Raw genomic sequence first — 12,321 nt, forward strand, 5'->3', positions numbered from 1 at the left:
AGACCAAGTCCATTCCATCCAGCGGGCGACCCCAAAGACACATTCATAAATTTTAACATGCTGTTCATTCAAAACAAGAATTTTCTCAAATATAAATTAATATTATAATACATTAGCATATTGTACATATATATAGGCGTCGGTTAGGTTAGGTTTTTAGGTTCTGTTTTGCGATTATTAATTTAGGTTTTATCATATTTTATCATATTATCATATTTATGATTATATGTTTTGATATTATTTGTAGTACGCGGGTGGAGCATTTACAGCGTTGTGTTTCGAACAAAATTCGTCAGTGGAAGCACTTGTTCTCTAAGTGTTCGTACGAAATCAGTTGTGAGTCATGTGTAAACCGTTTTTCATTCATAAACAGGGGGTTTGGCGGGTGCATAGAATGGACTTTGGCCCTTTGTTTGGAGGACGGGCTGCGCACTGTGGGTCAGACGCTCGAAGTTCCGAGGGCCCGAGTGAAGGAAACGTTCATATGAGTTATACCCATTCCATAGTTCGGAGTTCAAAACTGAAACGCATACTCTAAATGGGGTGAATCAAGAGCAAGTTGAAGCTAAAGTTAAAGTTTCACGTATTTTGCTGCTGACGCTTCTAGTAATAATAGAAACTACGACGTTGCTACAACGTTCGAACACGGTTTAGTACCTTTTATCACTTGTAACAACCAATATAGCAAGTTGTAACAACGTTCTATTACGGCATAAAAACGTGTTAACAAGATGTAACAACTTTATTACAAGTTGTGACAAGGGAATGATTGGGACCGTTACGTTGTGTGTTTGCAGGGATAAATCTTAATAATCTCTCATCCCTAAGCAATACATTTATATATCCATTGTTTGGCTTAACATCACTAAGATGTCTTCGAGATCTTTCTCATTCAGACCTGGGAAAGTCAACATCCTCCAGCTGATGTCCGGAACTGTATTATTGTTACCTATACTGAACTGAACTGTATATGTCTCAGTATATAACTTCTTATGCCAAACTTGCATCCATTTTGAAAGCCTGTCTAGATCACCTAGATTTCCCTAGATTTAGATTTTGCCTGTCTAGATTTCATGCCCTATATTTTAGTTACCTGTAGGTTTGCTCATGATCGTGTTAAATCCTGTGTCTAAATCGCTTCTATGTACGGTAAACATAGTTTATTTATTTAAAATAAATGAACAGGAACAGAGCCCCGGGACACCACTTACAACAGTCTCCCACTCACATTTAACTCCATTGATGCTAACTCTGATTTTTGTTTAAACTATCAAATTGTGATCCAACTTCAGATGACCTCTTCACCCCTTCTCCCACAATTCCAGGAACATGTAACTTTTAATGAGTACATTTCTAAGGCACAGTAACAAAGGCTTTGCTAATTCAACGTACAGAATTTGGCACTCATTCTGCTAGGTGAAATATACTGATCCTGATGAACTAAATTTATTTATTTGTGGCTGAAAGTAGAACAATGTTGCGAGTCCTTAATTACTCAGTGTCAGCAACACTCCCCACTCCGGTAATATTCATTAAATATTATATATTGATTTATATATTGATTTAATTTTTTGTATTATATATTGATTTAAATTTTTGTTTCTTAAATATTGATTTAATTTTTTAATTAAATATTGATTTTTAAATAAAATCTAAATAAAATAAATATTTTATTTAGATTTTATTTAAAAATCAATATATAAATATTGATATTGCTAGAAAATGCTGATTTACTAAATATTCAATACAGGAGCTCACAAGGACCTTCGTCACATTGTTTAAGCACCCTGGCAATACAGGAGCTCACAAGGACCTTCGTCACATTGTTTAAGCACCCTGGCAATACAGGAGCTCACAAGGACCTCCGTCACATTGTTTAAGCACCCTGGCAATACAGGAGCTCACAAGGACCTTCGTCACATTGTTTAAGCACCCTGGCAATACAGGAGCTCACAAGGACCTTCGTCACATTGTTTAAGCACCCTGGCAATACAGGAGCTCACAAGGACCTCCGTCACATTGTTTAAGCACCCTGGCAATACAGGAGCTCACAAGGACCTTCGTCACATTGTTTAAGCACCCTGGCAATACAGGAGCTCACAAGGACCTTCGTCACATTGTTTAAGCACCCTGGCAATACAGGAGCTCACAAGGACCTTCGTCACATTGTTTAAGCACCCTGGCAATACAGGAGCTCACAAGGACCTTCGTCACATTGTTTAAGCACCCTGGCAATACAGGAGCTCACAAGGACCTTCGTCACATTGTTTAAGCACCCTGGCAATACAGGAGCTCACAAGGACCTCCGTCACATTGTTTAAGCACCCTGGCAATACAGGAGCTCACAAGGACCTTCGTCACATTGTTTAAGCACCCTGGCAATACAGGAGCTCACAAGGACCTCCGTCACATTGTTTAAGCACCCTGGCAATACAGGAGCTCACAAGGACCTTCGTCACATTGTTTAAGCACCCTGGCAATACAGGAGCTCACAAGGACCTTCGTCACATTGTTTAAGCACCCTGGCAATACAGGAGCTCACAAGGACCTTCGTCACATTGTTTAAGCACCCTGGCAATACAGGAGCTCACAAGGACCTTCGTCACATTGTTTAAGCACCCTGGCAATACAGGAGCTCACAAGGACCTTCGTCACATTGTTTAAGCACCCTGGCAATACAGGAGCTCACAAGGACCTCCGTCACATTGTTTAAGCACCCTGGCAATACAGGAGCTCACAAGGACCTTCGTCACATTGTTTAAGCACCCTGGCAATACAGGAGCTCACAAGGACCTTCGTCACATTGTTTAAGCACCCTGGCAATACAGGAGCTCACAAGGACCTTCGTCACATTGTTTAAGCACCCTGGCAATACAGGAGCTCACAAGGACCTCGCCTGGCCTCGCGGATTGATTTATTTTTTATATTTGTTAACCCTGGGGATTCCACTGAATCCTCTAGGACTCCTGAGGCTTACCAGTGAAGCCTTAACAGGGTTTTAAGCATGGCCCTCCCATGCCCTTTGGCTAATGTAAGGTTGTAAGCCTCAGGAATCCTAGAGGGTTCAGTGGAATCCCAGGTTGCATTTCTTTGACCATATCGTGGCGGGGTGGTCAAGCGCACTTGCTTGGGAGTACCAAGTGAGCAGGTTCGAATCCTCCTCAGAGGTGTTACTAATTTTCTCACTGACATATCACATTAATGTGATTTCATTGCGGTTTAAATAAAATCTTTACACAAATGACAACTCAGTTGGCTCAGACACTAAAATAACAAAGTGCAAAATTGAAATATAAAAAACAAATCAATACTACCCCAGACTCTCACTTCTTGCCAACCTGCCGGAGCAGTTTACCATGATCGGTGTATGTCTCGTGCTGACGAGCGATCAAAGTCGACTGACCTGGGAGGCTCAAGCCAGATTCACGAAGCAGTTACGCAAGTACTTACGAACCTGTACATCTTTTCTCAATCTTTGGTGGCTTTCTTTACAATTATTAAACAGTTAATGAGCTCCGAAGCACCAGGAGGCTGTATATAACAATAACAACATTTAATTGGCAAGTTTTCATGCTTGTAAACTGTTTAATAAATGTAGCCAAAGCCGTCAAGGATTGAGGAAAGATGTACACGTTCGTAAGTACTTGCGTAACTGTTTCGTGAATCTGGCCCCTCGTCTCCACATGACGTCACCTCCCTCGCTACTCTAGAGTGCCGGTGGCGTGACCACAAACTAGTTAACCCGGTGGTTACATAGTGAATCATAGTACAGTAAGTAAACGAAAACCACAAACCAATAAATACATTAATCCACAGTGTAACACAACAAAATATAGCATTATGAGACATAATATGCACAGGAAAAGTGTATATGGACACCTGGATGGACGTAGAGTTAACGTCGAGTCGAGGAAAGTCCGCTGGGGAGAGCCAGTACCTGAATGTGGAGGGGTAATGTGTGACACAATGAAGATACACAGTAATTATTTGGAACATTACGCATTTCTTTGTTAGTTGTCTAACCTTATTTAGATTTTAATTACTCTGTCTTTTCTCTAATTTTCGTTTCATATATCTGAAAAGAACTTTGGTACTTGTCTTTGCTTGACGGCTTTTTATATTTCCTTATTTTGCTTTCTTTCCTTATTTCATTTTAACATTTCCATCTAGTTGGAGAAGTTTGTGTTTGTCATTGATTTCCGTATTCATAATCCTTTTTTACATAGCATTCTTTTTCTATAAGGTTCTTTAGTCTCATGCTTATCTATTTGGAGTCATTGTTATTCAACCTAATTCATTTATAAAGTTCCTGGGCTTTACTGAGAATGTCTTAAATTATAATTATAATTTTTCTTGTAAACTGCAGGAGGTTCTTGGCACGTCCCAAGAACTTCTCATCTCTTATAGTTAGATGTGCCAGATCTATCCTTCTAAAGAAACTCTTTAATCCCTCAAATTGCTTCTATATATTGTTTATATAATTGCAATTTATATATATTGTTTAAGGAAACAATCATTAACTAATTCTATCTTAGATATCTTCTGCCTCTGCGCTTCCTGTTTTGTTAGTGAAGTATATTCTAACAAAATTAAAGTTACTTGTAACACAAACACTGCTGGCATTAAAATTACTCTTTTCTTCCTCTAAGATTTCCATCTTCCATCTACTACTACTGTAATCATCAAAGAAATCACTTTAACTTAATGAATCAATCACAAAATCAGTAAGAACCGTGAGGAGGATTCGACCCTGTGCTCAGGGTACTTCCAGGCAAACTCCTTAGACCATGTCGTGGTGTAGTGGTCTAAGGCTTGTACTTTGGAGTACCCAGAGCATAGGTTTGAATCCACCTCACGGCTCCTACTGATTTACTCTCTATTATTATTGTCATAACTGTGTCTTATCCTTTACTATTCTGCTGTTACTTAATTACAGCATAATACATAAAGATAACAGAGTTATTACTAGTACTGCTATCATTACTTATATATTGACCGAGCATTTCAAACACCACAAATTAAAGTATATATTATATATATTTCAATTCTTGTCCCACAAAATCTACATTGGTTCACACTGTTCTATCCCCTGCAAAGCCCAGCCAGAAATTAGCGATTTTATAAGTTGTTAAGAATATATCCGCTGATCCAGATTTTGGAAAACATCAACCACTGCTCAATCTTTCTAACAAACGTGACCTAACATAAACCTTCCCTTCCTTTTATTTTTATTTCTCTTTCTCTTGTTTTCTCTCACGATTTCTTTCTTATTCCTATTATTACACTCTTTATTTTACCAAACCTTCCGTACCTTTAGCCTAGCTCTTTTCTTCCTCTAAGATTTCCGTCTCCTCACCTCTCTCTTGCCTATTTATTGCCCTTGCTTCCTTCGTCTGATCTCATGGTATCGTTCCTTTTTTATTTGGTGGGGTGGAATTTTTAAGCCGAAGTAGTAGAATCCTTGTGTGGCAGCCTGGGTGGCCGCATCTATGGTGGTGAACGTAATCTTCATTGATGTTTTGTCGGTGTTGCAGAACTCTAGTTTGAATACCAACAGGTTTGGATTTTCGTCCTCGATATTGTCCATGATATGATGTTGAGGTCGGTCAGCGATCCACTGGCTGGTCCTGCTGGTAAAAACAGTTCTTCCGGCCAGGAACTGATGTGGGAAGTGAGGATGTAGGTGGTGCTCTTTACGAAGAATGGCATCGTTAGTCAGGAGTTTTTCTAGCTCCTCTTCACATGAAAAGAAGAGCACGATATTTTCACCTTCCTGACTAATGTCAGCGGGGTCGAGGCCAGTAACGTCCTTCAGGATCTTTAAAATATTGCTTCTCCCGATAGCATGACCGTCAAGTGGAGTCACTCTGACCTTAAGACGTTTGGGTCGCATTATTACCACACTGCTCCTTGTGATTTGTGGTGAGTGGTGTCAGACTGGACCACTGCCGGACTGGACCACTGTGCCCGGACTTCTCAGACGAGGAAATCATAGTTGGAGCACCACCGCCGCATCACAAATACGACACCTACACGGTTCAAGACTTCCTCATGGAGGCCACGTCACCAAACTCCAACGACAGCACTGCTCAGCCAAAGTCGCAGGCAAAGAAAAAACGGAAAACCTAGAGGTCTACACTAATCCCACCAGCTCCATAACTGGTATAGCCAGCCCCCCAGCTGAAAACCATCATGAAGACCCTCATCCATCGCCAGATCTCTAGTATCAGCTACTGATACAGATAATGGCTCCAAAGAGCTTCCTCTTACGGGCTCACCATAGCCTGTGCTACTGGAACTTATTGTTCTGAGTAGCGAATCTTAAACAACAACAACTTCGTCTGAATCAGTGTGCAACAGTGGCGCCTCTTGTTCTGTTTCACAGATGTGACACTCTCTAACTATTGGATTCATTACCTCCCAGCAGCACTTGTAACCAAGTCTGAGTCTGTGTAAGGCTACTGCAATGTCTCTGGATATCTTTCTGCCAGGCTTGAAAGACGAGTAACCAGTGGCTTGTTCGTACCATATCGCAGTGGATCTTCCTTCCCCTACTTTGGCTCTGTGGCGACTTTTGATAATTGAGAATATTTTCTTCTTGATTTGCTCCTTTATGTGAGAAACTTGGAGGTATTTGAACCTGTACAACAGATAGGGCAGTGGCAGGTTTTGCTAGTGAGTCTGCCTTTTCATTACCATCTATTCCAATGTGACTTGGTATTCAATTTAGGGTGATTGACAGCCCTCGATTAGGGGCTTCTTTTCCTATATGTTGAATTTCTTTGAAGAGTTGTATCTCTATGCTGATTGGATAACAATGCCTGGAGCGAAGACTTAGAGTCTGTATGAAAGATGACATCATGTAAATTATTCTCAATTGTATAGTTTTTTGCCGCATTCAGGGCATATAATTCTGTTTGCAATGTTGAGCACCCACTATTCATGCTACAGTAAGCTTCATGGTTGGTAGTGTAAACTGCTGCCCCAGCAGAACCTTTTTCTTGATCAACTGATCCGTCTGTGAAGATGTGAGTCGTTGTAGGTCACTGTTGCACTACTTACTGGAATGTGAATCTACTGAAGCCCTGCGCATCAAACTCAACATTAATCCAACGACAGCAGCTGCATTAGATGCACAATCCACCGCGACTACAATGATTAGAAAAGCCATTGAAGAATGGGACTCATTAGTGAGCATTCTGCATCTACATCCGCCACCAAGATAATGTTAACAAAACAAGATTAAAACCAGTGCACTAAAACAGAAGCGATAAATAAGCAGGGAAAAGGAGAAATCCCCTCCTCCATTTCAAACTTAGACCCAAATATCACAGAAACAAGGTTATCAGATATAACCAAACTCAATTATGGGCTCACCTTAGCCCGTGCTACATGGACACTTTGTCCTAAGTAGCTAAATCTGAAACCACAACAACTTCGTCTGATCACACCAGAGAATAGCTGAAGGTTCGCCCTCTGCAACATGGTATCTTCAGGCAACCAAATTAGAAAGGTTAAATATCCCTTAAGGAATCCACAGGGAAATAGCAGTTAGGTTATATAGACTACGTCTAGGTTACAGATGCACCTGGGAGATTGGTGAACCCTGACAGAGAGAGTGCATCTTCTGCCAAACTGTCACAGAAAAGCCATTACTTCACTATTTTCCGGAATGTGAAGCAACCAACGACCTTAGAAGAGCTTTAAGAGTCCCTGAATCTTACAGTGGCCTCCCTGAAGCATTCAATACAGCCACTCTCCTGGTCAAAAAAGGTGTCCAGCAGCTGGACACCCTCATAAAGACTGTCAAACATTATCTTCCCCCGCGATAACAGCTTGACGATTAAATGCAACCTCAGAATGCTGAAAAGAATTACTGAACAAAAAATTTTACCACTTACGGGCTATTCCTGCCCGTGCCATCTCTTGGGTGGCTTAATCTTTATCAATCAATCATGCTTCCCACACGGGAGACCTCCCTCGTCACGCAGGGTGCAGTCGCACCTCCACAGATCTCCAGCATCAGCTAATGATACTGGTAATGGCTCAAAAGGGGTACTACTTGCGGGCTATTCATGCCCGTGTCACCTTTTGGGTGGCTTAGTCTTCATCAATCAATCAATCTTCGTCTCATCACAAACGACTTGATCATGGTCCAGGACGGACCGAAACGTCGTCATCTCTTCATTTTCTAGTGTGAGGTTCGGTCAACATTTTTCAGCCACGTTATTGTGACTTCATCTGCACTGTTCAATCCTGTCCATCTCTGCTCCTCCTGCTTGAAGCAGTATACTACTGACAAATCTCGATAGAAGGATCCTACGCGATATGCTGATTTACAATGCTTTAGTATCTGGCTCCCTTCTGAGTGCGGAGCGAGACGCTTCCTCGTTCTGTGTTTCTAATGGGCACACATTTCTCCGGCTGCTCCCCGGGAACTTGGCGAAGCTCTCCTTAATCGGCTTAATTGGTGGTGTTATGAGCGGGGTGATCCGGCCTCATTCAGGCGCAAGATGCTCTCAGTTTATCCCACCTTGTGGGAGGCTGGAGATTATTTTGGCGCAAATGGAGTTCTCTTTCCCTTCCTGTAATCCTGTGACGTATTCTGTCCCGTAAACAGTTTAATACGGATAAGAACACACACACACACGCACACACACATAGTCTCCTTTCCCGGCCTCCTCCCGGGAAAGGAGACTGTCACCCCCCTTGAGCATCACACGCGTCCCGCGGGGTCCAGACGGTACCCGCGGCTTCTCTGGGTTCCTGCCCCTAGCCCAGTCTAGCCATTAAATCCATCCTTATCCATGAATCTGGAAATAACCATTACTCCTCCTAGTGTCCCGACCCATGGTCCCTCCATTGGTTATATAGCATTTCTAACTACTGGCCCATGGCTTTTCTAAATGGCCAGGTGGGGGGGGGGGATACATTTCTGACTGCTGTACATGCCATTAGCGAGCGGTGATTGCGGGACCAAAGCGGGACCAAAGAGCCAGAGCTCAACCCCCGTAAGCACAACTAGGTAAGTACAACACACACACACACACACAAGGCCACCTGGTAATTGGGTGGACAGCATGCTGGATACGTAATCCCGTAGACCTTAGTTCGATCCCCAGCGATGACGGAAAACAAATGGGCCGAGTTTCTTTCACCCTGATGCCCCTGTTACCTAGAGTAACAGAGTTACACAGCTGTTACGGGCTGCTTACTAGGTGTTTGTGTATTCATCTAGTTGTATTCACCTAGTTGAGCTTGTGGGGATTGAGCTCTGCTCTTTCGGCCCGCCTCTCATCTGTCAATCATTCAACTGTTACTAACTAAAAAAAAAATTTCACACACACTCCCAGGAAGCAGCCCGTAGCAGCTGTCTATCTCCCAGGTACCAATTTACTGCTAGGTAAAAGGAGCATCAGGGTGAAGGAAACTCTGCCCATTTGTTTTTTCACCGGCTGCCGGGATCAAACCCTGGTCCCTAGGTCCCAACCCGTTCTCGCAAATTTAATAAGTCAATATTGACTTATTAGTTGCGTGCATAGGTGACATACTAAACATAATAGTTTCCCTTGAAACGCTTCATAGAAAACACCGACCTTACCTAACCTACTTAGTATGTTAAAATAAGCATCTTATAGCTTCGTAATTACAATTGTTACTTAACCTATTATAGGTATAGGTTAGGTAATAATTGTAATTACGAAGCAATAAGATGCTTATCTTAACATACTAAGTAGGTTAGGTAAGGTCGGTGTTTTCTATGAAGCTTTTCAAGGGAAACTATTATGTTAAGTATGTCACCTATGCACATATTTAATAAGTCAATATTGACTTATTAAATTTGCGAGAACGGGTTGAGGTCCACGAGTCTCAAGCGCTGTCCACTCAACCAACCAGCCCCTGTAAGTGTGTGTGTGTGTGTGTGTGTGTGTGTGTGTGTGTGTGTGTGTGTGTGTGTGTGTGTGTGTGTGTGTGTGTGTGTGGACAAAAAAGTAGTTAGTAACATTTGATTGATTGACAGTTGAGAGGCAGGCCGAAAGAGTCAGAGCTCAACCCTCGTAAGCACAACTAGGCGAATACACACAGACTAGGGTAAGAAAATACAAAGATAGACAAGTTTCTTCTTCCAATGCCTTAATATCGCGGTTTTGAGGAGAAATGTCTTATGTATCTTGACCACGTGTCCAGCTCCTGAAGAATTAAATGAGGTTTTTGATTTGTGACAGCAATTATTCAGGAAATCAAATCAGGAGTTTCAGCAATTATTCAGGAGTCAAATAGCAAGACTTGCTCTGAATGCTCATTGTTTCCTTTTCCCAGGTTATGGGTTCCCATATTTGGTTGGTTTTTGCAGGAATATTCTTGCGCGGGCCCCACGCCTCTGGCTGACCCACTAAGTGTTATTTGTTTTTCCTCTCAGTGTTACTGAGGCGGTGTATGAGTATTTATGAATAATATGTTCGTATTAGTAAGATTATGTTCTATGTTCTATATATCCACATCTACACTGCCTTTGAAAATGTTGGCAAGGGTTAAGGAAACGCATCTCTTAGCTACTGGCCATAACAATACAATGAACTTTGGAGACTTAATTTGTCAACTTCCTTTTTAACCAATAAAAACCTAACATTAATGTAATTGCTATATTTTGCAAGATGCTTTGAGAAACGTGTTCTCATGTTACTTGCCAAACCAAACAAATGCTAACACAGCATGGTTTCTTGAAACTAGAACTTTGCATTAAAGAACCTCCCTTCTTCTACACATAAGTAGAAAAATTGTGTTTTGTGTTCAACATAGTTATTTTCACTGTGGCTTCTAGGAGTGAAGATAATTATGTTCAACTGGAAAGTCTTGCAGTTGCGGATCTGTTGAACTGGGAAAGAAGCACGACTCTCTCAACACGATCAGTTATGGCTCGTCAGAGCAGGTCGTGCACTAAAGCAGGTCGTGCACTAGAGCAGGTCGTGCACTAGAGCAGGTCGTGCACTAAAGCAGGTCGTGCACTAGAGCAGGTCGTGCACTAGAGCAGGTCGTGCACTAAAGCAGGTCGTGCACTAAAGCAGGTCGTGCACTAGAGCAGGTCGTGCACTAGAGCAGGTCGTGCACTAAAGCAGGTCGTACACTAGAGCAGGTCGTGCACTAGAGCAGGTCGTGCACTAAAGCAGGTCGTGCACTAAAGCAGGTCGTGCACTAGAGCAGGTCGTGCACTAGAGCAGGTCGTGCACTAGAGCAGGTCGTACACTAGAGCAGGTCGTGCACTAGAGGAGGTCATCTGTCCACAACATATGTAACACTCTCATCAGTGCTGCTCACTGACGTTCTCCCTTCACACTCTGATTACTTACATATTTCCTCTCAATAATATCTGCCTATATAATGGTTGTGTCGTAACTACCTCCTCAACATTATCCACAACATCATGTCTCTCCACAAATTCTCCACCTTTGCATTTCAGAAACTCCAGTAACACTCTTCAGCAATGTTCCTCCCTCACCCTCCCTCATAACCCACGACAACAACTCCGGCGCCACCACTAACTCCCTCACCTTCCTCCAACAGTGTAGGAGGTCTGCAGTCTGGCCAAGAGTTTGCCCTGGTGGTTCAAGTGTCCAATGAAGAAGGGATCAGCCCTCCTGTTGTACTCAGTGCCTTCACTCTTAAAGACAATGCCCAGACTGTTATAGGTGAGTCAGCCCTCCTGTTGTACTCAGTGCCTTCACTCTTAAAGACAATGCCCAGACTGTTATAGGTGAGTCAGCCCTCCTGTTGTACTCAGTGCCTTCACTCTTAAAGACAATGCCCAGACTGTTATAGGTGAGTCAGCCCTCCTGTTGTACTCAGTGCCTTCACTCTTAAAGACAATGCCCAGACTGTTATAGGTGAGTCAGCCCTCCTGTTGTACTCAGTGCCTTCACTCTTAAAGACAATGCCCAGACTGTTATTGGTGAGTCAGCCCTCCTGTTGTACTCAGTGCCTTCACTCTTAAAGACAATGCCCAGACTGTTATAGGTGAGTCAGCCCTCCTGTTGTACTCAGTGCCTTCACTCTTAAAGACAATGCCCAGACTGTTATAGGTGAGTCAGCCCTCCTGTTGTACTCAGTGCCTTTACTCTTAAAGACAATGCCCAGACTGTTATAGGTGAGTCAGCCCTCCTGTTGTACTCAGTGCCTTCACTCTTAAAGACAATGCCCAGACTGTTATAGGTGAGTCAGCCCTCCTGTTGTACTCAGTGCCTTTACTCTTAAAGACAATGCCCAGACTGTTATAGGTAAGTCAGTCCTCCTGTTGTACTCAGTGCCTTCACTCTTAAAGACAAT

General features: G+C 42.5%; 1 protein-coding gene across 1 annotated transcript in view; it reads left to right on the forward strand.

Moving 5' to 3' along the window:
* Positions 1-12,321, forward strand: part of LOC138370620 (uncharacterized) — a 270,501-nt gene that overhangs the window by 105,253 nt on the left and 152,927 nt on the right. Inside the window, exon 4 of the mRNA XM_069335180.1 lies at positions 11,563-11,687. Within this exon, the coding sequence (XP_069191281.1) occupies positions 11,563-11,687 (125 nt within the window). The remainder of the gene's footprint in view (positions 1-11,562; positions 11,688-12,321) is intronic.

The sequence above is a fragment of the Procambarus clarkii genome, chromosome 4 (genome assembly GCF_040958095.1).
Source record: "Procambarus clarkii isolate CNS0578487 chromosome 4, FALCON_Pclarkii_2.0, whole genome shotgun sequence".
Taxonomy (NCBI): Eukaryota; Metazoa; Arthropoda; class Malacostraca; order Decapoda; family Cambaridae; genus Procambarus; species Procambarus clarkii.